The 23,033-nt window shown below is 55.9% G+C and overlaps 2 protein-coding genes across 4 annotated transcripts in view; one reads left to right on the forward strand and one right to left on the reverse strand.

Moving 5' to 3' along the window:
- Positions 1-16,446, forward strand: part of Celsr2 (cadherin EGF LAG seven-pass G-type receptor 2) — a 24,642-nt gene extending 8,196 nt beyond the window's left edge. The window contains exons 2-34 of the mRNA XM_052179439.1: positions 504-1,151; positions 3,146-3,368; positions 3,663-3,778; positions 3,968-4,056; positions 4,311-4,468; positions 4,796-4,959; positions 5,116-5,241; positions 5,598-5,764; positions 6,010-6,297; positions 6,382-6,556; positions 6,690-6,831; positions 6,981-7,101; positions 7,682-7,865; positions 8,027-8,128; positions 8,361-8,455; positions 8,660-8,869; positions 9,420-9,603; positions 9,733-9,861; positions 9,953-10,133; positions 10,242-10,409; positions 10,508-10,634; positions 10,731-10,931; positions 11,241-11,415; positions 11,693-11,805; positions 11,950-12,029; positions 12,120-12,246; positions 12,334-12,456; positions 13,024-13,151; positions 13,329-13,417; positions 13,521-13,703; positions 13,841-14,011; positions 14,106-14,334; positions 14,800-16,446. Coding sequence (XP_052035399.1) covers positions 504-1,151; positions 3,146-3,368; positions 3,663-3,778; positions 3,968-4,056; positions 4,311-4,468; positions 4,796-4,959; positions 5,116-5,241; positions 5,598-5,764; positions 6,010-6,297; positions 6,382-6,556; positions 6,690-6,831; positions 6,981-7,101; positions 7,682-7,865; positions 8,027-8,128; positions 8,361-8,455; positions 8,660-8,869; positions 9,420-9,603; positions 9,733-9,861; positions 9,953-10,133; positions 10,242-10,409; positions 10,508-10,634; positions 10,731-10,931; positions 11,241-11,415; positions 11,693-11,805; positions 11,950-12,029; positions 12,120-12,246; positions 12,334-12,456; positions 13,024-13,151; positions 13,329-13,417; positions 13,521-13,703; positions 13,841-14,011; positions 14,106-14,334; positions 14,800-14,821 — 5,438 coding nt within the window. The 3' untranslated portion in view covers positions 14,822-16,446. The remainder of the gene's footprint in view (positions 1-503; positions 1,152-3,145; positions 3,369-3,662; positions 3,779-3,967; positions 4,057-4,310; positions 4,469-4,795; positions 4,960-5,115; positions 5,242-5,597; positions 5,765-6,009; positions 6,298-6,381; positions 6,557-6,689; positions 6,832-6,980; positions 7,102-7,681; positions 7,866-8,026; positions 8,129-8,360; positions 8,456-8,659; positions 8,870-9,419; positions 9,604-9,732; positions 9,862-9,952; positions 10,134-10,241; positions 10,410-10,507; positions 10,635-10,730; positions 10,932-11,240; positions 11,416-11,692; positions 11,806-11,949; positions 12,030-12,119; positions 12,247-12,333; positions 12,457-13,023; positions 13,152-13,328; positions 13,418-13,520; positions 13,704-13,840; positions 14,012-14,105; positions 14,335-14,799) is intronic.
- Positions 16,447-18,476: 2,030 nt separating this feature from the next.
- On the reverse strand, positions 18,477-22,959 carry Psrc1 (proline and serine rich coiled-coil 1). Of its 3 annotated transcripts, none has more exons than XM_052179440.1 (8): positions 22,884-22,959; positions 22,485-22,534; positions 22,339-22,396; positions 21,371-21,812; positions 20,376-20,490; positions 20,065-20,283; positions 19,218-19,311; positions 18,477-19,036 (listed from the first exon to the last, which is right to left on the reverse strand). In XM_052179440.1, exons 2-8 carry the CDS (start codon positions 22,501-22,503, stop codon positions 19,033-19,035), a joined length of 951 nt encoding a protein of 316 aa, XP_052035400.1. In that variant the 5' UTR covers positions 22,504-22,534; positions 22,884-22,959; the 3' UTR covers positions 18,477-19,032. The 3 variants fall into 3 exon arrangements, with proteins under 3 accessions (XP_052035400.1, XP_052035401.1, XP_052035402.1); XM_052179441.1 differs by having other exon boundaries at positions 22,853-22,959; XM_052179442.1 differs by lacking the exon at positions 18,477-19,036 and having other exon boundaries at positions 19,214-19,311.
- Positions 22,960-23,033: the final 74 nt, after the last annotated feature.

A 23,033-nucleotide genomic window follows, 5' to 3' on the forward strand; every position in this document is an offset into this window, starting at 1 on the left:
TTTCTTGAGTACCTTGTAGGATATGAGCTGGATTTTAGCCTACTTGTACCTTCTATTCCTGATGTGTCCTCCTCCCGTGCTCCCTCCTCCTGGTGTTCCCTCCTGGTGCTCCCTCCTCTTGGTACTCTCTCCTCCTGGTGCTCACTCTTCTGATTACTCCTTCCTAGTGCTCCCTGCTCCTGATGCTCTCTCTTCCTGATGCTCCCTCTTCTCATTAGTCCTTCATAGTGCTCCCTCCTCCTGGTGCTCTCTCCTTCTGACCCTCCTCCTTCTCATCACCTTTTTCTTGGTGCTCTCTCCTTATGGTGCTCCCTCTTCTCAGTATTTCATCCTGATGGTGCTCCCTCCTCTCGATTCTCCCTCCTCCTTGCCCCTTTTTCTTGACTCCTCCCCGACTATCACACAAGCCTACCCCTCCCTTGCTCTAAGCCAGGGTCTTGTGGCTCGCACTTCTGCTTCTGCCCAGCCCAAGGCTGATGCCTAACCATGCTGCTTCTCTTCAGATGGTGTCCACAGTGTGACAGCCCAGTGCTCACTTCGTGTCACCATCATCACAGACGAGATGCTCACACACAGCATCACACTGCGCTTGGAAGACATGTCTCCAGAACGCTTTCTGTCGCCGCTGCTGGGACTGTTCATTCAGGCCGTGGCAGCCACGTTGGCCACACCCCCAGATCACGTGGTGGTCTTCAATGTGCAAAGGGATACTGATGCCCCTGGCGGCCATATCCTCAACGTGAGCCTGTCGGTGGGCCAGCCTCCAGGACCCGGGGGTGGGCCACCCTTTCTGCCTTCAGAGGATCTGCAGGAGCGCCTGTACCTCAACCGCAGCCTGCTCACCGCCATCTCAGCCCAGCGCGTGCTCCCCTTCGACGACAACATTTGCCTGCGGGAGCCCTGCGAGAATTACATGCGCTGTGTGTCCGTGCTGCGCTTCGACTCCTCTGCGCCCTTCATCGCCTCCTCTTCGGTGCTCTTCCGGCCCATCCACCCTGTCGGGGGTCTGCGCTGTCGCTGCCCACCAGGCTTCACAGGAGACTACTGCGAGACCGAGGTGGACCTCTGTTACTCAAGACCGTGTGGACCCCATGGGCGCTGCCGCAGCCGAGAGGGCGGCTATACCTGTCTCTGTAGCGATGGCTACACGGGTGAGCCTAGGGTAGGGACAGTGGGGGCGGCCCTGCAGGGCTGACGCTCTGGGCCAAGCACAAATCAGGCTAATAATGGGGCTGCTTCATTCCTTCCAGGAGTATAAACTGTAGGTGCACCGGCCGTTCTTAGATCCTGCTTGCTGTTTGGCTACTGCCTGCTTAGGAAGTCGGAATAAGGAGCCTTATGCTCGCTGTGCAAGCCCACACACACACACACACACACACACACACACACACACACACTGGCACATGCCGCCTGCACACAGACCCACTAAGACTGTGTAATTGAGGTCAGTTCGGCACCTGGCTTTGAGTTCCAGCCTCACCACTAATAGCTGTGTGAAAATGAGCGAACTGCTTAGCTTCTCTTCCCACAGTATTTAAGATGGAGATAACCGATTTATGTAGGTCAAAAGTTGCTTGTGAGGACTCATGTCAATAATTTGACAGGAAGAGAAAGCTGGCTTGTGCGGTGAGTGAGCGTTGGCTTTTGTTGGAGGAAGTCCCGAGATGAGGTGGCTTGATCCAGTTAGGGGTGTTGCTGGCCCGGGCCCAGGCCTTCATAATGCCGAGTGAGTCCCTTCATTAACTGTAACCAGACTTTCCCCACCCAGGAAGGAGGAAGGCACTGGAAAGCAGGGGTTTGGAGTCGTGGGAGTTCCAGGGCACTGGACCTGGGTAGCCCTGAGCAGAATGGCTCCATTTCTGCCTCCCTATTGGTCTGTGGCCGCTGGTCTCTTCACACCCCGCCCCGCCCTAGAGGCCCTGCCGCTCCTCGACTCCCTTGCTCCTTTTCCTTCCCAGACTCCAGGCTTCACGGCTTCCAGCGCCAGCACTGGCTTGCTGGCTCGCTCTGGCAGCGTAGGCAGGCTCGGTGCCTCCTGCAGCATCCTCCGCTCAGAACTTGCCAGACTTGACTCTTCTGTGCTGCTGATGGGGGCGGGGGGGGGGAGGGTGCATTTGAGAGAGGGGAGGGGAGTCTTTGTCCGGGAGGATGGGGAAGGGGGCTCAGAGTAGGCGAACAACAGTTTCCATGGAAACAAGAGCCAGTCTCTAGGCACAGGGAACTGAGAACCTATCTCCAGAATCAGATCGGGAGGGAGAGAAGGGAGTGGATTTTCCCATCTGATATCTGAATTTTCAGTCCCCCTTGTCGGTCCCCAGGCTCAGCCCCCCACTCTGTCAGCCTTGTTTGGGTGCAGAGGGCGCCTCAGCTCAGATCCCAATGTTCTGTTCTTGGGGAAGCTGATGGTTTACTTCAAACCATCGACCCCAACCCATAACTCAGATAGACAACGGAAACCTGGTCACATCTCTAGGGAAGAAAACTGATCTCTGACCCTGACAGGAACAAAAGCAGGAGTGGGAATGGGGGAGGAACGGAGGAGCAGGGGCTGGCACAGCCTTGTGCTGTCCTCTGGGTCCTTCCCGCCTTGGCATTTGCCTCTGCAGGGGCCAGGGCCTGGGGACCAGGGTCCCCGACAGGTGTGGGCAAGGGCTGAAGAGACTCATCTGTGAGCTGCAGAGAGAATAGTGTGAGAGGAGCTGGCGTATCATAGATTTTAGAGGAGAGAGTCACCAAGAGGAAGTGAGAATGCGTGGGAGAGTCCTTAGGATGGGGAGAGGTCACAGGAGAGGTTACCAGGGACACGTTAGACTTCTCACCACTGGATTACCCAAGAGAGACAGTTTAAAACAAGAAAGGTTAATTTTGTCTCGCGGTCTCTGCGGTTTCAGTTCTGGTGGCGTCCTTTGCTATAAGGCAGAACATCGGGGTGGCGGAGCCACTCACCAGATGAGAAGGGTCCTGGGACAAGATATAGGCCTTTATGGCACACTCCCAGTGACTGGCCCCTCCAGCTGTACTCCTCCTGATGTTTCCAGAACCTCCTGAGCTGCGGGAGGGAGGGGTAGTTCATGTCCAAATTGTAACAGGGGGACCTTCAATCGCCTTCTCTTCAGGGCCTCACCCCCTTGCCTTTTCTCCCCAGGTGAGCACTGTGAAGTGAGTGCCCGCTCGGGCCGTTGTACTCCAGGTGTCTGCAAGAATGGCGGTACCTGTGTCAACCTGTTGGTGGGAGGTTTCAAATGTGACTGCCCATCCGGGGACTTTGAGAAACCCTTCTGCCAGGTGACCACACGCAGCTTCCCCGCCCGTTCCTTCATCACCTTCCGCGGCCTGCGCCAGCGTTTCCACTTCACCCTGGCCCTCTCGTGAGTGATGCGGCCCTGGGGTTGCAGGGCACTTGTGAGAGTGTGGGGTACCTCCCGGTCTAGTAGATGGGGTAGCAGATCAGTGACCGTACTGGGAGCGGTTGTCGACAGAGCGGTTGTCAGCAGGCGCTCTTCCCGACCCTTGAGGACGGGAGCCAGAAGGCGAGGGTTCTTGTTCGGGCTCATTATCTGTATTCTGACTCCATAGCCTTAGCCAAAGTACTAGTTTTGCTGTTGCTTGGATGTTTGGGGTACTGGCACACAGGGGTGCCCCATGACCAACCCGCTACACAGGTTTGCTACCAAGGAGCGTGACGGGCTACTGCTGTACAATGGACGCTTCAATGAGAAGCATGACTTTGTGGCCCTTGAGGTGATCCAGGAGCAGGTGCAGCTCACCTTCTCTGCAGGTGAGCCTAGCGCCTCAGCTCCTTCCCCATCTCCCGAGATCTTCCGTCTCTGAACCTCCGACCTCAAGCCCTGCCGTGCACCTTCCCACCCAGTCAAACCCGGACCTGACCTCCATCCCCCGGCATGCCTACTTCTCTGCCACCCCCAACTCTCTTCCTGTGACCCAGCTTACCCGATCCTTTCTCTAGGGGAATCAACCACCACTGTGTCTCCATTCGTGCCTGGAGGAGTCAGTGATGGCCAGTGGCACACAGTGCAGCTGAAGTACTATAACAAGGTGGGCCTGGGGGAGGGACAGAGGAGTCGGAGGGGCCTGTTCTTGGTGTGTGTGTTTTTCTAGACCTGGTGGTATTGTGAGTGGTGGGGAAGGCTGCTCATAGCTCTTGTGTCTGGGAAGAAGGGGGGCTGTGCTTTCCCGGACACCTCCATCCTCTGGGTGGTCCTCGATTGTGGGTGAAGGTGTGTGGTGAGGCGCTGCTCAATGCTGGCGTCTCTGCTGGGTTGTTCACTGCCTCCCTTCTCTGTCCACAGCCACTGCTGGGTCAGACAGGGCTTCCGCAAGGTCCATCTGAGCAGAAGGTGGCTGTGGTGTCCGTGGATGGCTGTGACACGGGGGTGGCTCTGCGCTTTGGAGCTATGCTGGGCAACTACTCCTGTGCTGCCCAGGGCACCCAAGGAGGCACCAAGAAGTAAGCAGTGAGGGGGCCAGGAGCTGGGGAGAGGGGAGTGCGGCTCAGGGGGTGGGGCTTACTCCGGAGTAGGAACCAGTCAGGTGTGCCCCTTCCCTACACTGGTAGTGTTGGGGAATTAGCATCAGGTCTAGGTGGGCTGTGAGGGGAGGGTGTGAGCTGAGAGCACATCTGTCTGTATTGCGGTGCCTCTGCATCCTAGACATTGTTCTAAAAGGGCCTCAGCCTCGGCCCGAGTGTTCCCTTTCTTGGGCCTAGTGGCAGAGTATGGGGTAAGAGAAGAACCATAAACTTAAACCCCTCTGTCTTCACTCTTTCGTCCCCTAGGTCTCTGGACCTGACAGGGCCCTTGTTGCTGGGTGGGGTGCCAGATCTGCCTGAGAGCTTCCCTGTCCGGATGCGGCACTTTGTGGGCTGCATGAAGAACCTCCAGGTGGATAGCCGGCATGTAGACATGGCCGACTTCATCGCCAACAACGGCACCGTGCCTGGTACGAGAACCCCGGGGGCAGGGGCAAGGCTTGGGACCATGTGCCGAGAGGATTAGCTGTGCATGACATGGGAATCCCAGCCCGCGTGCTCTTCCAGTCCCCACGGTTGGTTTGCAGGGCCCTGGGGTCCCTGAGTCCTTTCCTCTTCCGTTCCAGGCTGCCCCACCAAGAAGAACGTGTGCGACAGCAACACGTGCCATAACGGTGGCACCTGCGTGAACCAGTGGGATGCATTCAGCTGCGAGTGCCCACTAGGCTTCGGGGGCAAGAGCTGCGCTCAGGGTAGGAGTGGCAGCTGCCAGAGGCTCGGGCCGGGTGCTGTCAGTTGTCTGGGATCACGGGCAGGGCTCGGGCCAGGCTCTGGGCAGGGTTCTGTGAGCTGGGCTGTGGGTGGGTGGAAAAGCGTGTCTGGGCAGAGTAAGGAGAAGCTAGGCCAGAGACAAAGGGCCTAGTCAGAGGCAGGCCCTGGGCACAATGTAGGGCGGGCCCGGAACAGGTAAATGCTCTGGCGGGCGGGGCAGTGAGAGGATTGGGTGTGAGGGGAGGGGAGGGGAGGGTCCATCTCTTGTGGTCCGCTCCCGACCACGCTCCCGACTCCACTGCTCTGCTCTTGAGTCACTTTTCATCTGCCTTCCCAGAAATGACCAATCCCCAGCGTTTCCTGGGCAGCAGCCTTGTGGCCTGGCATGGCCTCTCTCTGCCCATCTCACAGCCCTGGCACCTCAGCCTCATGTTCCGCACACGCCAGGCAGATGGCGTCCTGCTGCAGGCCGTCACCAGGGGGCGCAGCACCATCACCCTGCAGGTGATGCAGGGCACGTGGGAGTGTGGCAAGCCCTGGCTTGGCTAGAGTTGCAGGAGCCTTCTGGGGGTTGGACCCAGGTGGCTGGGCAGGGTTTGGCAGAAGCGAAGAGTTGGCTGGGCCCATTCGGTGGGTCAGTACTGCCACCTATTGGGCTTAAGGGAAATAAGCAGTCTTCTCTGCCCTCAGCCAGGGAGACTGGAAGAGCCCGTTGAGGTGGTCTGCTGATGTTTTCCTCTCTTGTACAGCTTCGGGCAGGTCATGTCGTGCTAAGTGTGGAGGGCACAGGGCTCCAGGCGTCATCTCTGCGTCTGGAGCTAGGCCGAGCCAATGATGGTGACTGGCATCACACACAGCTGGCACTGGGAGCTAGTGGGGGCCCTGGCCATGCCATCCTGTCCTTTGACTATGGGCAACAGAAGGCAGAGGGTAACCTGGGCCCTCGGCTGCATGGGCTGCACCTGAGCAACATCACAGTCGGGGGAGTTCCCGGGCCAGCCAGCGGTGTGGCCCGTGGCTTCCGGGGCTGTTTGCAGGTGAGTCTCCTCCGCCGACCTCCCATCCCATTCCTACCTGGAGCCCTGTTCCACTGAGGGCTTTTGCTGCTCTTATCCCTCTAGGGCGTGAGGGTAAGCGAGACACCCGAGGGTATCAGCAGTCTGGATCCCAGCCGTGGGGAGAGCATCAATGTGGAGCCAGGCTGTAGCTGGCCAGATCCCTGTGACTCGAATCCATGTCCCACCAACAGCTACTGCAGCAACGACTGGGACAGCTATTCTTGTAGCTGTGACCCAGGTATGCTGAGGATGCGGAAAAACAGGGCTGGTGCCACGGGTCACGTCAAGGGTATAGCCACCTGGCTCAGGGTGGAAGCAGATGATGCCGGTAGAGGATAGGCTCTGAACCTTTCTGATCTTTCTTGTCCCAGGTTACTATGGTAGCAACTGTACGAATGTGTGTGACCTGAACCCATGCGAGCACCAGTCTGTGTGTACCCGAAAACCCAGTGCACCCCACGGCTACATCTGCGAGTGTTTACCAACTTACCTTGGGCCATATTGTGAGACCAGGTAAGGGGGTCCGGGCTTATCTCTGGGGTCACTCTGAGCCCTGAGAGTCGGGCTGAGCTGCAGCCGAGGCTGGAAGGACCACGTGTGATTGAACCAAGTGGGAGGAGCTGGAGGGGCAGGCTCACACCTGTTTGGGTGTCCTTCTGCAGGATTGACCAACCTTGCCCCCGTGGCTGGTGGGGACACCCCACATGTGGCCCATGCAACTGTGATGTCAGCAAAGGCTTTGACCCAGACTGCAACAAGACAAGCGGCGAGTGCCACTGCAAGGTGAGGGTCCCGAATGAGCCTCCCCACCCCGCTGTGGCATCCCGTCCTGTAACTTCTGGTCCTGCAGGGAAAGCAAAGGAGAGGAGACAGGCCTTCCTCCAGAGAGCCGAGGGCCCTTATATCCAGACGCAGGGGGTCCAGGACCAGTATTGAGTCACTGAGCCCTGGACTAGCTATATGGGCTGACTGCAGCCGCTTTTGAATGTTTGACTTCTCGCTGATAAGTTCAACTCCAAGCCATTACCTGCTCTTGAGAATGTTGAATCCTAAGCCGGGCGGTGGTGACACACGCCTTTAATGCCTTTAATCCCAGCACTTGGGAGGCAGAGGCAGGTAGATTTAAGAGTGAGTTCCAGGACAGCCAGGGCTATACAGAGAAACCCTGGAGAGAGAGAGAGAGAGAGAGAGAGAGAGAGAGAGAGAGAGAGAGAGAGAGAGAGAGAGAGAGAGAGAGAATGTTGAATCCTATTCCCACAAGGACCCGGGGTAGAGGAGACTCTCCCCAGGGAGGCCGCAGCATGAAGCTCTACCAGCATGCAGGAAAGACATCTTGATCCAATGACCCCCCCTTCTGTCCTAGGAGAATCACTACCGACCCCCTGGCAGCCCCACCTGCCTCTTGTGTGACTGTTATCCCACGGGTTCTTTGTCCCGAGTCTGTGACCCTGAGGATGGCCAGTGTCCGTGCAAGCCTGGAGTCATTGGGCGTCAGTGTGATCGCTGTGACAACCCATTTGCTGAGGTCACCACCAATGGCTGTGAAGGTAGGTAGGGCTCTTGGGATAGGCTGGTTCCCTCCTCACCGTGCCAAGAGCTTACATAACAGAGGTTAGAAATGAGGCTGGCCGTGGGTCGGGGATGTGGGAGGAAGGTCATGGGGCCTGGACGGAACTGCCTATAGGTGACCATGTGCTCTTCTCCATAGTGAATTATGACAGCTGCCCACGGGCCATAGAGGCTGGGATCTGGTGGCCCCGCACGCGGTTCGGGCTACCTGCTGCTGCCCCCTGCCCCAAAGGCTCCTTTGGTAGGTCTTAGAGGACTACACTATGATACTGAACACTTGACCTTTACTGTGATGGAGGTTTCATACCCCTGTCCCTCTGGCCATTGTACCGACTTTGCTGAGATGTTTCGGCTCTGGAGTTCTGTACACCCGTCTTCTGGCTTTCTTATGGGCCTTGTTCCTGACTGTCTCATGAGGTACTCCGGCTTCCTCTGTCTCCCTAAGCCACGCCTTCTTGGCTTCTTCCCTCCAGGGACTGCTGTGCGCCACTGTGATGAGCACAGGGGTTGGCTCCCCCCAAACCTCTTCAACTGCACATCAGTCACCTTCTCAGAGCTAAAGGGCTTCGTAAGTTGACCCCTCACCTTCTCCCCTTTTTCACACCCTTGTCTTTGGAAATGGAGCTCCTGAATCCCGGCTCCTGTTTTCCTGAGGCGGCTCCTACCTGCAGAGGCCGCCTCTTCCCTACCTACCTCTTGAGGCCCTTTTATTTCCGAGCCCCGTGCCCCAGCCATCCTGTCTGACCCTCTGCAATTCTGGTCCTCCATCCAGGCTGAGCGGCTGCAGAGGAACGAGTCAGGGCTGGACTCAGGCCGCTCCCAGAGGCTAGCCCTGCTCCTGCGCAATGCCACACAGCACACCTCTGGCTACTTTGGCAGTGATGTCAAGGTGGCCTACCAGCTGGCCACACGACTCCTGGCTCATGAGAGTGCCCAGCGGGGCTTTGGGCTATCTGCCACACAGGATGTGCACTTCACTGAGGTAGGACTTGATGTAGGCATGGTGGGGCCCAGTGAGAGGGCCTGTTCCTGGAGATCTTGGGAGAAAGAGGGGGATACTCCCCTACTGGAGGGAGCCCCACCCCTGGCACGAGGCCTTCATGATGGCCTGTAAGCCACGGTGCAACACAGTTGGTTAAGAGTACTCCTCCTGCCAGCAGCAGGACCCTAGTACCTAGTACCTAGTACCTAGTACCTAGTACCTAGCCTAGGAAAGGCTGCTTGTATTGAGGTGTAAGCTGACCTGAAGCAGAGCCCTGCCTGTTATACCAAGATCCCAGTCTTTTCAGGAAACCAAAGAGGCGCGCCACAGAAGGAGGCGTGTGAGGGCGGGCACACTGGGTGGCTCTGATTGAAAGTGCAGAGGAAGAGTTAGAGGCGGGGACCCATGCTGGAAGTAGACAGTGTGATACCCAAGGCATCCCAGGGAAGACTGCAGGGGACATAGTGGGTGGGTCTGGGCCAGGCACAGGGTGGAACCTGGTATGAGGCTGACCACAAGCATTTGCCACTGTGACCATGCCCATCTCCAGAATCTGCTGAGGGTGGGCAGCGCCCTCCTGGATGCAGCCAACAAGAGGCACTGGGAACTGATCCAGCAGACAGAGGGTGGCACCGCCTGGCTGCTCCAGCACTATGAGGCTTACGCCAGCGCCCTCGCCCAGAATATGCGGCACACCTACCTTAGCCCCTTCACCATCGTCACGCCGAACATCGGTGAGGTGGTGCTGGGCCGGGGTGGGGTGGGGCTGTTATGGAGAGAGTCCTGCCTGTTTCAAAGGGCAGCTGTGTTTCAGGCCTGCCTGCCTCACTTGGTGAGTGACCTGTGACCATGTTCCTTTCTAGTCATTTCCGTAGTGCGCCTGGATAAGGGGAACTTTGCTGGGACCAAGCTGCCCCGTTATGAGGCATTGCGTGGGGAGCGCCCTCCAGATCTTGAGACCACAGTCATTTTGCCAGAGTCTGTCTTCAGAGGTCAGCGGGGAACACGGATGTGGTACTGCCTTGGTGTGGGTCACCCATGCGGTGGACAGGGCCAGCTGACTGTAGCAGCATCTACTTCCAGAGATGCCCCCCATGGTGAGGTCTGCAGGACCTGGCGAAGCCCAGGAGACTGAGGAGCTGGCAAGGCGGCAGCGGAGGCACCCCGAACTGAGTCAGGGAGAGGCGGTAGCAAGCGTCATCATCTACCACACCCTGGCTGGACTACTGCCCCACAACTATGACCCAGACAAGCGTAGCCTGAGGTAAGCGGCCAGGATGAGGCCTGGGAGGCCGGGGTTAGCAAGGGAGTGTGGAGACACATCCCAGTGATAAGGGTGTCTTGTGGTGACTGTGTGCTTTTCTGTCATCAGAGTCCCCAAGCGCCCAGTCATCAACACGCCTGTGGTAAGCATCAGCGTCCACGACGATGAGGAGCTCCTGCCACGGGCTCTGGACAAGCCTGTCACTGTGCAGTTCCGGCTGCTGGAGACCGAGGAGAGAACCAAGCCCATCTGTGTCTTCTGGAACCATTCGATCCTGTGAGCCTAACCACTCTCATCCCCGTGACTCTGGACCAAGAGTCCAGGCTCCTGGCTGCCCGCCCTTCTTCCTCCCTGACCCTGTCTTCCTCCTGCAGGGTCAGTGGCACTGGTGGCTGGTCCGCCCGAGGCTGCGAAGTTGTCTTCCGTAATGAGAGCCATGTCAGCTGCCAGTGCAACCACATGACAAGCTTTGCGGTGCTTATGGATGTCTCCCGACGAGAGGTCGGACCGCAGGGGCAGCCCAGAGCGGCGGGTGGGATCCAGTCGGGCCCGGTGCTCAGGCCCTGCTCTTGTGACCCCCTGCCACTGATCCCTCAGAATGGTGAGATCTTGCCACTGAAGACCCTGACATACGTGGCCCTTGGAGTCACCTTAGCTGCCCTGGCGATCACCTTCCTCTTCCTCACCCTCCTCCGTGCCCTTCGCTCCAACCAGCATGGCATCCGACGCAACCTCACAGCTGCCCTGGGCCTGGCCCAGCTGGTCTTTCTCCTGGGGATCAACCAGGCTGACCTCCCTGTAAGATTCTTCCTCTCCCAGAGACCCTCCCAACTTCCAGCCCCACCAAGGCTCCTGGTGTCCCCTCTGTGGCCCTCTCCCATCCCTGCCCCCATAGCAATGAACGGATAAAGGGCCCATCGCAGCGCCTGGCCCCCAGTTGCTCCTCTCTAGTACTCTCATAATGTTCCAGCGTCCCAGATGTTCCTGCATACAGTCTGGGCTTCCTCCGAGGCAGCGCCCACCCCCAGGCTTCCCCACTGTCCCCCTCCCCTGGATGCACTCCCTGTATTGGCTGCCTTGGCTCCTGATCGATGTCCCGGGTCTCAGTTTGCTTGTACAGTCATTGCCATCCTGCTGCACTTCCTGTACCTCTGCACTTTCTCCTGGGCCCTGCTGGAGGCCTTACACCTGTACCGGGCGCTCACAGAGGTGCGAGACGTCAACGCCAGCCCCATGCGCTTCTACTACATGCTGGGCTGGGGCGTTCCTGCTTTCATCACAGGTACCTGGCCTCCTCTCCTGGCCTAGAGAACCCCTGTTCCTGGATCCAGGTTCCACCTTCATGCATGGACCCCAAACATACAGCTCAGGTCCTAAGAATTCCTTCTCCCTAGACTTGGAGAGCCTGGTGTTAGGTGTCAGGGGCTGGGCCTCTCCTTGGAGAGAGGAGTGGACAGATGGCCCTTCTATATGATCCACACCTGATTCTGTGAACTTTGATGGCAGCAGAATTGCCTCCGCCCTGAGCACCCTGTCTTGCTACTGTCTCTATGCTCCAGGTCTAGCTGTGGGCTTGGACCCAGAAGGCTACGGGAACCCTGACTTCTGCTGGCTCTCCATCTATGATACGCTCATCTGGAGTTTTGCTGGACCAGTGGCCTTTGCTGTCTCAGTAAGTGCTTAGAAAGTGATGTGCAGTGAGCAGGATGCGAGGGCTCCACAGATCCCTTAGGAAGAGCTGAGGCTCCTGCGCCCCTGGGCAAGGCAGAACCTGTCTCTGCTCTCTGGTCTGCTCATGTCCCTTTCCACTGCCCAGATGAGTGTCTTCCTGTACATCCTGTCGACCCGAGCCTCTTGCGCTGCCCAACGGCAGGGCTTCGAGAAGAAAGGCCCCGTGTGAGTACTGGCAGGCGCCCGGGCACAGGGTGGGTGTGGGCGTGGAGGGCGGGCCTCATGGCAGGACTCACACACATGCCCTCCCTCCAGCTCGGGCCTGCGCTGCTCCTTTGCTGTCCTCCTGCTGCTGAGTGCCACGTGGCTGCTGGCACTGCTCTCTGTCAACAGCGACACTCTCCTCTTCCACTACCTCTTTGCCGCCTGCAATTGTGTCCAGGTACCTGGCCCGCCCTGCTGAGTGAAAGGCAGCACGCCTGGGGGTGGGGTGCCTCGTGTGTCAACCATGGCTGTCTCTGTCTGCCAGGGCCCCTTCATCTTCCTCTCCTATGTGGTGCTCAGCAAGGAGGTCCGGAAAGCACTCAAGTTTGCCTGCAGCCGCAAGCCCAGTCCTGACCCTGCCTTGACCACTAAGTCTACCCTGACCTCGGTGAGGGAGTCTGGCTCTGACAGAAGGGGAGGCAGGCCCAAGGAACATGTTTGTTCTTTGTCATTTTTTTTTACCTGGGCACCCTTTATCCCCATCTCTGCGCACATTCATGTTAGGAGGAGGGGGCGAAGTGGAGGGGGGGGGTGTTCCCTTGGGAGGAAATGCTATCTATCACTGGATAAAAGAGCTTTTGACTTGGGAGAAATGCAGGCAGAGATTGGTTGTCAGGCGGGACACCCTGTGCCAGAGAATTCCTCATGAATTTTGATAAATTTCCTGTCTCCTAGCATATTCTCAGGAGACAGTTTCAAGTGCTATTACTTTTTTAAAGCCAGCAAGCCCTTATACAAGTCCAGGGCATTTGGAGTGTTCAGTGCTACACAGCTAAGATGTAACTGCCCCACTGCTAGGCCCTAGGGTGAAGGCAACACAGAAGGGGCCTTCCACGTTAACCCCTGGGCATGTGGGAGGTAGGGCTGGGGGTTAGTTCCTGGGACCCCTTACTTTCTAGCCTGGGGCCACTCCCTCCCACTCGCCCGCTCACTGACGTGTCTGTCTCCGGCCTAGTCCTATAACTGCCCCAGCCCCTACACAGACGGGAGGCTGTACCAGCCTTACGGAGATTCGGCCGGCTCGTTGCACAGTGCCAGCCGCTCGGGCAAGAGTCAGCCCAGCTACATCCCCTTCCTGCTGAGGTGAGTCCAGGAAATGGGAGAACTGGGAAAGAGGGACCAGCCAGCTGCCAGGAGCTGAGGACCGTGGACGGCCAACACAGGCCGCAGTTTAGATTAGCAGTAAGGGACACATGGTAGGACCTGGGAATCCATCTAGAGAGGCCAGACCGACCCTAGAGCATAGTCTTGTCTTTTTAGGGAGGAGTCCACGCTGAACCCTGGCCAGGTTCCCCCTGGCCTAGGGGACCCAAGCGGCCTATTCATGGAAGGTCAAGTCCAGCAACACGGTGAGGACAGGGGCCCTGGATGCCTCGCAGGGCAGGGGCCTGGCTTTTGCTGAGGGTGGGCTGGGGCAGGTGGGACAGTTGTGATCCCTCCCTGACCTCCCAGATCCCGACACGGACTCTGACAGTGACCTGTCCCTGGAAGACGACCAGAGTGGCTCCTATGCTTCTACCCACTCATCAGACAGCGAGGAGGAGGAGGAGGAGGCCGCCTTCCCTGGCGAGCAGGGCTGGGACAGCCTGCTGGGTCCTGGAGCTGAGAGACTGCCCCTTCACAGCACCCCCAAGGGTGGGCCAGCACCAGGGCTGCAGCCACTGGGGGGCAACAGAAGCCTCAGAGGCCAGGGCTTCTGGAGAGTAGAGCTGGGGTGGTGGCTATCCCGATGGCTACCCTCTCTGGGACTATAGGCTTCCTTTCTTTGACAGATGGGGGTCCAGGGTCTGGCAAGGTCCCTTGGCCAGGAGACTTTGGGACCACTACAAAGGAGAGTAGTGGTGGTGGGCCCCTTGAAGAGCGGCCACGGGAGAATGGAGATGCCCTAACTCGGGAAGGGTCTCTGGGACCCCTCCCGGGCCCTTCTACCCAACCTCACAAAGGTGAGTGCAGTCTCTTCCGTCTGCTTCAGTCTCCCACTGTCTTGCCGGAGCTGTTAGGATGCCCCAATCTCATGATCCCACACCTTGTACCCAGGCATCCTCAAGAAGAAGTGTCTGCCCACCATCAGCGAGAAGAGCAGCCTCCTAAGGCTGCCCCTGGAGCAGGGCACAGGGTCTTCTCGGTCCTCCGCCAGCGAGGGCAGCCGGCAGGGACCTCCCCGCCCGCCACCGCGTCAGTCTCTCCAGGAACAGCTGAATGGCGTCATGCCCATCGCCATGAGCATCAAGGCAGGCACGGTGGATGAGGACTCATCTGGCTCTGAGTGAGTCGGGTTGGGTGGGAGGCACAGGGTGTGACCTGCAGAGGTCCTCGCTGGCCCACAGCCGCCTCTGAGCGGCGCCAGGCTTCTCTGCTTGGGCCAAGCGGAGTCCAGCTCCCTTGTGTGCCCAGACAACATGGTGCTGTGTTGGGGGTATACTAGACCCCCTGGGCTTTACGAACAGCCGCCCATCCTCGGGAGCGCGGCAGGGTGGGGGCTGGGGCTGCTTTCCTGTTTCTTTCTCTGGTGGACGCTGCTCACTGTCCCCTTGTTGCTCAGCTAACCCCCTGTCTGCCTTCTCTGCTACTCTCCTCTCCTGCCTCTCCAGATTTCTCTTCTTTAACTTCCTGCATTAACCCTGGGCCGGTGTTCCTTCGTCCCCTCCCCTGCTGCGCTCATCCCCAATCCTGTCTTCTGCTTTATCCTGCCCCTGCTCCCGCCCGCCCGCCTGCCGGCCGGCCAAAGCAGCAGCGACGAGCCGTCCATCTGAGGAGCCTGGGCCTTGCACCTATGAGGCCATCTAGTGCCAAGTCCCTCCCCCACCTGCCCCCTCGCTGCACTTTGGACCCTCGGAGGTGCCAACATCTCCAAGACAAAGTTTTTCAGAAAAAAAAAAAAAAAGAAAGAAAAAAAGAGGAAAAAAAGAATTTTAAAAATGGATCTCCACTTCTCATGACTTCAGGGATTAATTTTTTTTATACGCTGGAAATGGACTTCCCTTTCCCTTCCCAAAGAGGATAGGACCGCCCAGGTGTGTCCCAGCCTCTCCCCAGTTTCATCTGCTGTGCCTCTGGGAGGAGAGGGGCTCTTCGGGCGCCTGCCCCTCACTTCCCTCTTGCCATCACCAAAAGGAAAGGACAAAGCCACCTGCACCAGGGGCAGGAGCCCCTGCAAGGCTGCACTAGCAGGCTGCACCTGACGGACGGACGGACAGACAGGCCTCAGTTGGTGAGGGGTCTGGACAAAAAAAAAAAAAAAAAAAGGCACTTCCCGCCAGTCCCACCTCTCCCAGGAACTGAAAAGCCCTGTCCGGCCAGGGGCAGAAGGACTCATGGCCCCTGGACCCCCCAAATGCTGCATGAACCGTTTTTTAAGGGGAAGCCTGTTGCCCCCGTGGTGGGGAATGATGACCCCAGCCCCTCTCCTGGACTCTGGCCGTGTGCTACTGCCCAGGTGTTTGCTCAGTTTGCTGACCCCAAAGTGCTTCATTTCTCCTGCCCGACCGACTCGCAGGGAGGGCCAGTCACTGTTGAGTTGCTTCTTTGCTGTGTGGACGGCACCAGGAGGAAGAGTAGGTGCAGAGCTGGCTTGGTGGCCCGAGGGGCCCAGCATAGGTTTCAAATCTGGGTTCTGGTGGTGTCCACGCACCCCCCTTCCCGCCAAATCAGACAGATGCCGTTTTTTTTGTTTTTGTTTTTGTTTTTGGTCTGACCTGCTGTGGCCTCTGAGACATGTTCTATTTTTAACCCCTTCCTGGAATTGGCTCTCTTCTTCAAAGAACCAGGTCCCCGTTCCTCCTTGTCCCCCTACTTAACCCCAGCTCCCTGCGAAGAGAGAGTTAATATATTTTTTATTTATTTGTTTTTTTGTGTTGGGGTGGGTCTGTGTCTGGTCCCAGGGGATCTCATGTGGCCGTCGCAGGCTGGGTGAGTGCCTGGCAGCCCTGGCTTTGGGGCCTGCCGTCCTTCCTCTCACTCCATTGGCTCCGCTCGGGCTTTTTTACCAACTACCGTTCATTTGCGTCTCCCTTTGCTCTAAGCATGTATTCCAGACTCGTCTCTGACTTCCCTTCTAGAGCAGGTGTAGAGTAAAGGCTCTCTGAGGAAAGACGCTCCTGCTCCTCACTCAGAAGGCTGGCCTCTGGCTCCTCTGCCAGGGGTTCTCGTCTGCCCTCTGCCTCTTCCCCTCAGCAATTCCTGTAAAGGGTTAAAAATTTAACTGGAATTTTTTTAAACTACTGATGACTTGACTTAAAAAAATGCAAAGATGCTGGATGCTAACTTGATACTAACCATCAGATTGTACAGTTTGATTGTTGCTGTAAATATAGTAGAGTATTGTTTTTGTTTTGGCTTTTCCCCCCATACTACTGAATAAACTAGTTCTGTGCAGGAAGTGGGTATGACTCGCTGCTGTATAGCAACCTGGGTTGAGGCCTGGATTTTGGAAAACGGGGTAGGTAGAACCTTGATGATCCTGAGGACAGAGAGAATAAAGCCATATCCACAGAGCCCCGAGTCTGGCTGTTGGAAGGAAGAGAAGATAGATGGGTGGGTGGGGTTTTTTTCTCCCTAGGATATGAGCTTGTATGGCTGGAGAGGCTACACAGATCAGGCTGGGTCTCAGCCTGAGTTCTAGACAAGCAAGTTTTCTAGGGCAGAATTCAGGACATAAGAAGGGGTGAGAAGAGAAGTTCCTGGGGCTTTTTTTAAATTATTATTTTATTTATTTATTTATTTATTTTGAGTCAGGGTTTCTCCGTGTAGCCCTGGCTGCGCTGGAACTCATTCTATAGATCAGGCTGACCTCGAGCTCAGAGATCTGTCTGCCTCTGCCAAGTGCTGTGATTAAAGGTGTGCTCCACCACCACCCAGCTATTGTGGGCTGTCTGTCTGTGAGAATGAAATATATACTCATTCTGGGGATAAGTATGTGTCTGGTGACATTACTTCTAGTCCTAATTTTTGTTTTCAAAAGCTCCATCCAACAAATTAGGATGTTATGAACAAACCCTGGAACCTCACGAAGCAACCTGATTTGTCTGAGCCTGGGTTCCTCTGCCTACAAAACGAGGGCAGTGGTAACAGCATCTGCCTAATTGAGCTTTTAGGAGGATTAAATAACTTAACACATGCAAAGCGCTTACAACTTTTCACAGTGCATAGCAAGAGGCCAGCAAACACTGGCTTTTCCTGTTGTTGCTTGTGGAGTGGAAGGGGTGTGGAGGACCGAGAGGAAATTAGAAATCCAAGCCAGAGGAGGAGGCAAGCAGGCAGCTGAACAAGCAGGGCAGCTGTGTCAGGAAGCACCAGCAAAGAGAGCCACTTCAGCGGGTTTGGAGCCAGTGAGCCCTGCTGGGTGGAGGCAGAAACTCAAGATTGACCCAATGAGAGAGAACACGCCTTGCCGGCTCCGGCCACCAGGTGGCGCAACGCCAGGGTTTGTGCCTGGCTTTGCCTCACCACCGGTAGGGGCTTGGCTCAAAAAAAAAAAAAAAAAAAAACCAAAACAAAACTAACCGAACAAATAAAACGAAACAAACCTGCCACCTACTGACCATGCTGAGGTGTGTGTTCTTGGGCTTGCTGCTGCTGCTGCTGCAGATGCCTGTTAGAGCCGAATGGAAGATTGCCAGCAACTTCTGTCCCTGAGTTCTATGCAGTGTGACTTATCCACTCAGATGGAGGCACAGGACAAGCAAAGCCGGTAAGACCCCAGGAGATCAAGGGGACTCAGCTACTGGCTGTTGGCAAGCTTGCCTTCTCTATTGATTGATCAATTGATTCATCGCCCACCCAGAAGCCCTCTCCCTGGGCCAGGCTATAGACCAGGAGATCCTAAGCTGGACTTGTTAGAACCTTACCCTGTTTTCAGTAAGTGCCCACCACCATGAACTCATTCTACATTAGTTAGTTCAGTGTGCCACCAGACAAGCTACAATACAACATTTCTAAATTCTGGTGCCAGCCCTCCAATCTGGTAGGGGAGCCCAGGCAACCCTAATGACGTGAGGTAGGTACCGCTAGGCCTTCTGGCTGGAGGCAGCCTCGGAAACTGAACACCAACACGGGGCCTCTGTATCCTCTAAGAGGTCCCATTGTCTTGTTAGAAATAATAGTTAAGTCTAAGATAGGAGTAACAGACTTAGTTCCTAGCATAACAGGCACTGTGGATGAAACTATAGTCAACTTTGATCTGGACTCTGTAAACATCGAATCGCAGAGAGGAGGCTTGGTCCGGATTGCTTGGCAACAAGGGACGAGTCACAGCTGGAGGGGCTGCAGGAGCTGGAGGGGCTGGAGGGGCTGGAGGAGCTGGAGGAGCTGGAGGTCCTAAGCCCTAGGGCCTGTGTCTGAGGTCTCACTAGAATTACACAGATGTTTACTTTAAAATTGTTAAAACCCACTTTCAGATATACAGAAAAAAATGTTTTAAGTTCATTTTATTTAAGAAAAAAAATATGAAGATGTAAGCTTATAACTGATTGGCCTGTGAGAAGTCACAGGATTCGTAGGACCAAGTTCTGTACACGAGCTGCTCCCCTGGCCTTTCCAAACAGGCCAGAATCCGGCATAGGAATCAAGTCAGAAAGGCCCGTCCTAGCGAACAGGGAGCTGGCTGGTTCCCAAGGTTGCTCATGGAAACGGCCAGTGAACCATGGTCTGGGCAGAAGGTCAAGCTCTCCAGTCCTGACCACAAGATGGATGGAGACAGATAGGTTGTTTGTGAATCTCTCCACGGGCAGATGACCTCTACCTCTCTCTTCTTCTTTGAGGCAGAGTAGGCTGAGGCTGAGTCTCCTCCAGCTCAACCCACCTCAACCACCTCAACCTCCACAGAGATCAGCCCTGGAGACTTCTCTTCCTCCCATCTCTGGGCACGAATCTACTGGAGTTAGGGACGGCTGGCAGAGGAGAGTCCAGTCTTTGATGGCTAAGATGGTAGTGGCTTGCTATTGAGTCTTTGTTTGCTACTCTGATCTTACCTGAAGAGAGAGGGGGAACTGCTTTAGAACACCTTCTTCCTCCCGAGCCCATCTGGTACCCAGCCAAGTTCGCGTCCCTCAGGATGGGAAAGAGAAGTCCCCTCCCCTCTGTTCCCCACTCAGCACAGACTCTGAGGATGCTTGGAAGCCCAGGTGATGAGCACAGAGGAACCAGTCTTACCTAGTGGCTCCAGGCACTGCAGCTTTCCTGAGGGGCTGCAACCTGCCTCGAGCGGCACTGGTGGTTGGAAGATTTGTTCGATGGGAAACAGGAGCTTGATGGAGATTAACAAGCGATGAGTTAGAGCAGAGCTCGGCTGACCTCATCAGAAATAAAGACCTGATGAACAGATGTGCTTCCTGACCAAGGTAAAACCGTGAGACATGTAGAAAGCACGGTGTTCCCTCCTTAACACAGTTTTCCCACCTGAAAGTAGGGTTACAGCAGTTACAGCTGGGGGGGGGGGGGGGGCGGCAGGAGATCGAGCTGGGTCACCGCACACATTCTTCTATCTAAGGTTCTGTTTTTGTTTTGTTTCTTTGTTTTTTGAGATAGGATCTCCCTATAATAGTTATGACTGTCCTGGAACTCACTCTGTAGACCAGGCTGGCCTCGAACTTAGAAATCTGCCTGCCTCTGCCTCCCAAGTGCTGGGATTAAAGGCGTGCGCCACCACCGCCCCAGCTCATTTTTTTTCTCTCTTTTGAGACATGGTTTTATATCGTTAAGGCAGGTCTTGATCTTTTTTTGTTTGTTTGTTTTTTTTTGGTTTTTTGGATTTTGGTTTTTTCGAGACAGGGTTTCTCTGTATAGCCCTGGCTGTCCTGGAACTCACTCGGTAGACCAGGCTGGCCTCGAACTCAGAAATCCACCTGCCTCTGTCTCCCAGAGCGCTGGGATTACAGGCGTGCACCACCACCGCTCGGCTGTCTTGATCTTCTTATTCCCTGGCATCTACCCTCCAAGTGCCAAGACTACAGAAATGTGCCACCATGCTGAGCCTGAACATTTGTCCACTCTATCTTACCTCTGTGCCCTGTGGCACTTGGATGTCCTCTCCGAGTTGAGAGAGAATCTGGTGCTAGGGCACCTTTGCCAGGTGCTATACTCCGCCCAGTGAGTGGCACTCGGGTGGCAGGCTTGGGGGCTGAGGGAACGGGGAGTCGACTAGAAGACTTGGCAGCTGCTCCCTGGGAGCACTGGGAGCTGCTAGCTGAGGACTGTGGAGCTGGTCTGACTGGTGGGCCTGTGGACAGGAGTATAGACAGGTCAGGGTGGGTCCCAGCTCCACTCTTCCCCTTATCAGATTCACCCGCATCTCTGCTGCCCTGGTCTCACTTGCTGCTGTCCGAGTGCCGGATCCTGTTTTCCGACGAGGTGGAAGAGTTGGTTGTGCAAGAGGAGAGCGCCCTGGGCTTTTGGATGCAGAGAACAGATTGCAAGTGGGTGATTCCTGAAACAGATCAAGGACCAAAAAAGGACCAGAATGGAGACAGTGTGTAGAATGAAGACAGTGAGCGCTCTGCTGCCTTAAGGCATTAAGGAAAGGAGACAGGAGGTAGGGCGTTGTCTAGAACATGTAAGAAATGTATCAGTCAGCAAGATCGGTGGCAGGCCCTTTCTTCCTTGCTTCCTCTCTTTTTTTCAAAGCAGGGTTTCTCTGTGTAGCCCTGACTATCCTGGAACTCACTCTGTAGACCAGGCTGGCCTCAAACTCAGAGATTAGGCTGCCTCTGCCTCTAGAGTGCTGGGATTAAAGGCGCGCCACCACCACCACCCGCTACTTTCACTTTATATTTACTTTTTTACTGTGTGTGACAGACACCTATGTGGCAACGCGCATGTGTAAGCCAGAGGACTGTGTGTGGAGTGTGCTCATCCGTCGACAGTCCTCACCGGTAGGTCACAGAGACTGAACTCTGCTCCATCAGCCTCGATAGAAAGTGCTGTTACTCACTGGGCCATCTCACCGACTTATTTATCATTTTTTGAAATGAGGGAGTCTGGTAGCCCAGGCTGGATTCAAGCTCAGCATATAGCCCCAGGGGATGACCTTGAATTCCGGATCTTCCTGGCTCTATCCAGAGTCTTGGAATTATGAGTAGTACTTGTTTGTTTATTTATGCTTGTCTCATCCATTTATGAGAAGCTGGGGAGTCCAACCGGGGCAAACACTAGCCCTCTGGCTATGTCTCCAACCCAACCGCTCAATCCTAAGAATCGCAGGGGTCGAATGACTGTCTCCCTCTGCCCAGTAAGGGAACCACGCTAGGCCTTCAGCGTCTCCTGCACCTTGTCTCGGTATATGCACGCACCCCACCCTCCACACTCACCTTCTTTATGCTGGAGGGCTTCTTTCCAGATGCTGCCCGAACAGCCCTCGCTGACCCCTTCTTATCGCTGCTCCGGAGCCCAGTTAGGCTGCTTGGTGGTGGCGTGCTCCAAGAACTCACAGTGGGCAGCAGATCCCGGACAGGGCTGTACTTCAGCACGAATGTCTCCCGGCGGGGGTTGGCCTTCCCTCTGGGGCTGGGCCTTCCGGGGCCTGTACCAGCAGCACTCTCCCTGTCTTGCAGGGCACACGCCTCCAGCTGAGCTGCCAGGCGGTTGGCTTCATCAAGGATCTCCTCCAGCTTCTCTGGGCTGAGAGGGCCCAAGCTGAACCTCACACCCTGGAGGGCAGGGGCTACTGCATTCGGGTTACTCCGATGGGAGAGGCCCCGACGGAGTGGTTTCTCTGGGCTCAGTAATACTGTTATGTCTTCTTCCTCATGACTGAAAAACAAATAGGGCACCATGCTGGACAACAGACTCGCTGTAGGCGAGTCAGGGACAGTCCCAAACCCTGACTCCATTTTGGCCATGAGAAATGCTTTTAGGTGAGGAAAACCTGCTTCTACTCCCCTTTTCTGAGACAAGGTCTCAACTCTACAGACCAGAATAATCTCAAATTTAAAATCCCCTCTGCCTTCTCTCCTTCTCCCCCCCCCCCTCATTGTACTCTAGTCAATCCTGGGGGAGGGGGGCGGTCTGCAGGGCTTGCCTCAACATGCCCAAGCACATTTACCTTTCATTTCCATTTCCCCCCAATATCCCTCCAGCGTCTCCCTCCTTCTCACCAGCATGCAGAGACCTACCTGTCCTAGAGGCCCAACTCTACCAGGCTGCTGGCATCAGAGTGTCCCAGACTCTGCTAAATTACCAACCAAGGTTCTAGAGGTCAATAAATTAGCAGTAAAGGGTTACAGATAAAGCCGTATATTGTTGGAGGAAAATAATAAATGGATAAATGGGCTGGTACCTGTCAGATGGGGACAGCCCTCCAAAGTCCAAGGTCTCATCCACGATGAACTTGATATCTGAAGGGATGAGAAGAATCAATGCCAGCTATCAGTTCTTGACAGACAGACTCTCAGGGCCCCGTTCCTCCCTCCATGCCTTCCTTACCCTCTTTCAAATCCTCCATGCTCAGCCAGCATAAACGAGTCAGCCTAGTCCTGTAAGACAACATGCCTACCTCAGGTATCTATCTATCATCCTGCTTTAGGGCCCCATCTAGACTCGGGGTGCACTAGCTGGGGTGAAGAGGCATGGTGGTGGTAAAGCAAGATCAGCACGTGTCCCTGAAACTAATCCATTATATTAGGGAAAGGTGCAGAAACCTCGTGCCCCAACACCTGATGTGCAGTCCACCAACTTGCGCCCTGGCCTCTCCTCAGTCGGGCAGTCTCCACCTCCATCCTTATTATTATCCGGAATTTCCCTCCCCCTACCCCAGCCATCTTCCACTCCGCAGCACCACAGCCCCGCCACACCTCCAGCGAACACTCCGTTTCCACTCCCCACCTCGCCTCACGGTCTACGCAGGAAGCTTTTCTTCTACAATCTCCCAGTTCCCGGGAATTGGCTCCCGAGGGGAGGAGCTTCGTTCGAATTTCTTAGGCTCCACCTACTCCCGCCACAAACGCACAGCGATTGGTGGGTCCCCGGGGGCGG

The sequence above is a fragment of the Apodemus sylvaticus genome, chromosome 4 (assembly GCF_947179515.1).
Source record: "Apodemus sylvaticus chromosome 4, mApoSyl1.1, whole genome shotgun sequence".
NCBI classification, from domain to species: Eukaryota; Metazoa; Chordata; class Mammalia; order Rodentia; family Muridae; genus Apodemus; species Apodemus sylvaticus.

Coding starts and splice junctions, on each gene's coding strand:
- Psrc1 (XM_052179440.1), bottom strand. Junction 21,813..22,338: donor GGGCTGTCCCCATCTGACAG/GTACCAGCCCAT, acceptor TTTGTTTTTCAG/TCATGAGGAAGAAGACATAA. Junction 19,312..20,064: donor AAGTGCCACAGGGCACAGAG/GTAAGATAGAGT, acceptor ATCTCCATCAAG/CTCCTGTTTCCCATCGAACA.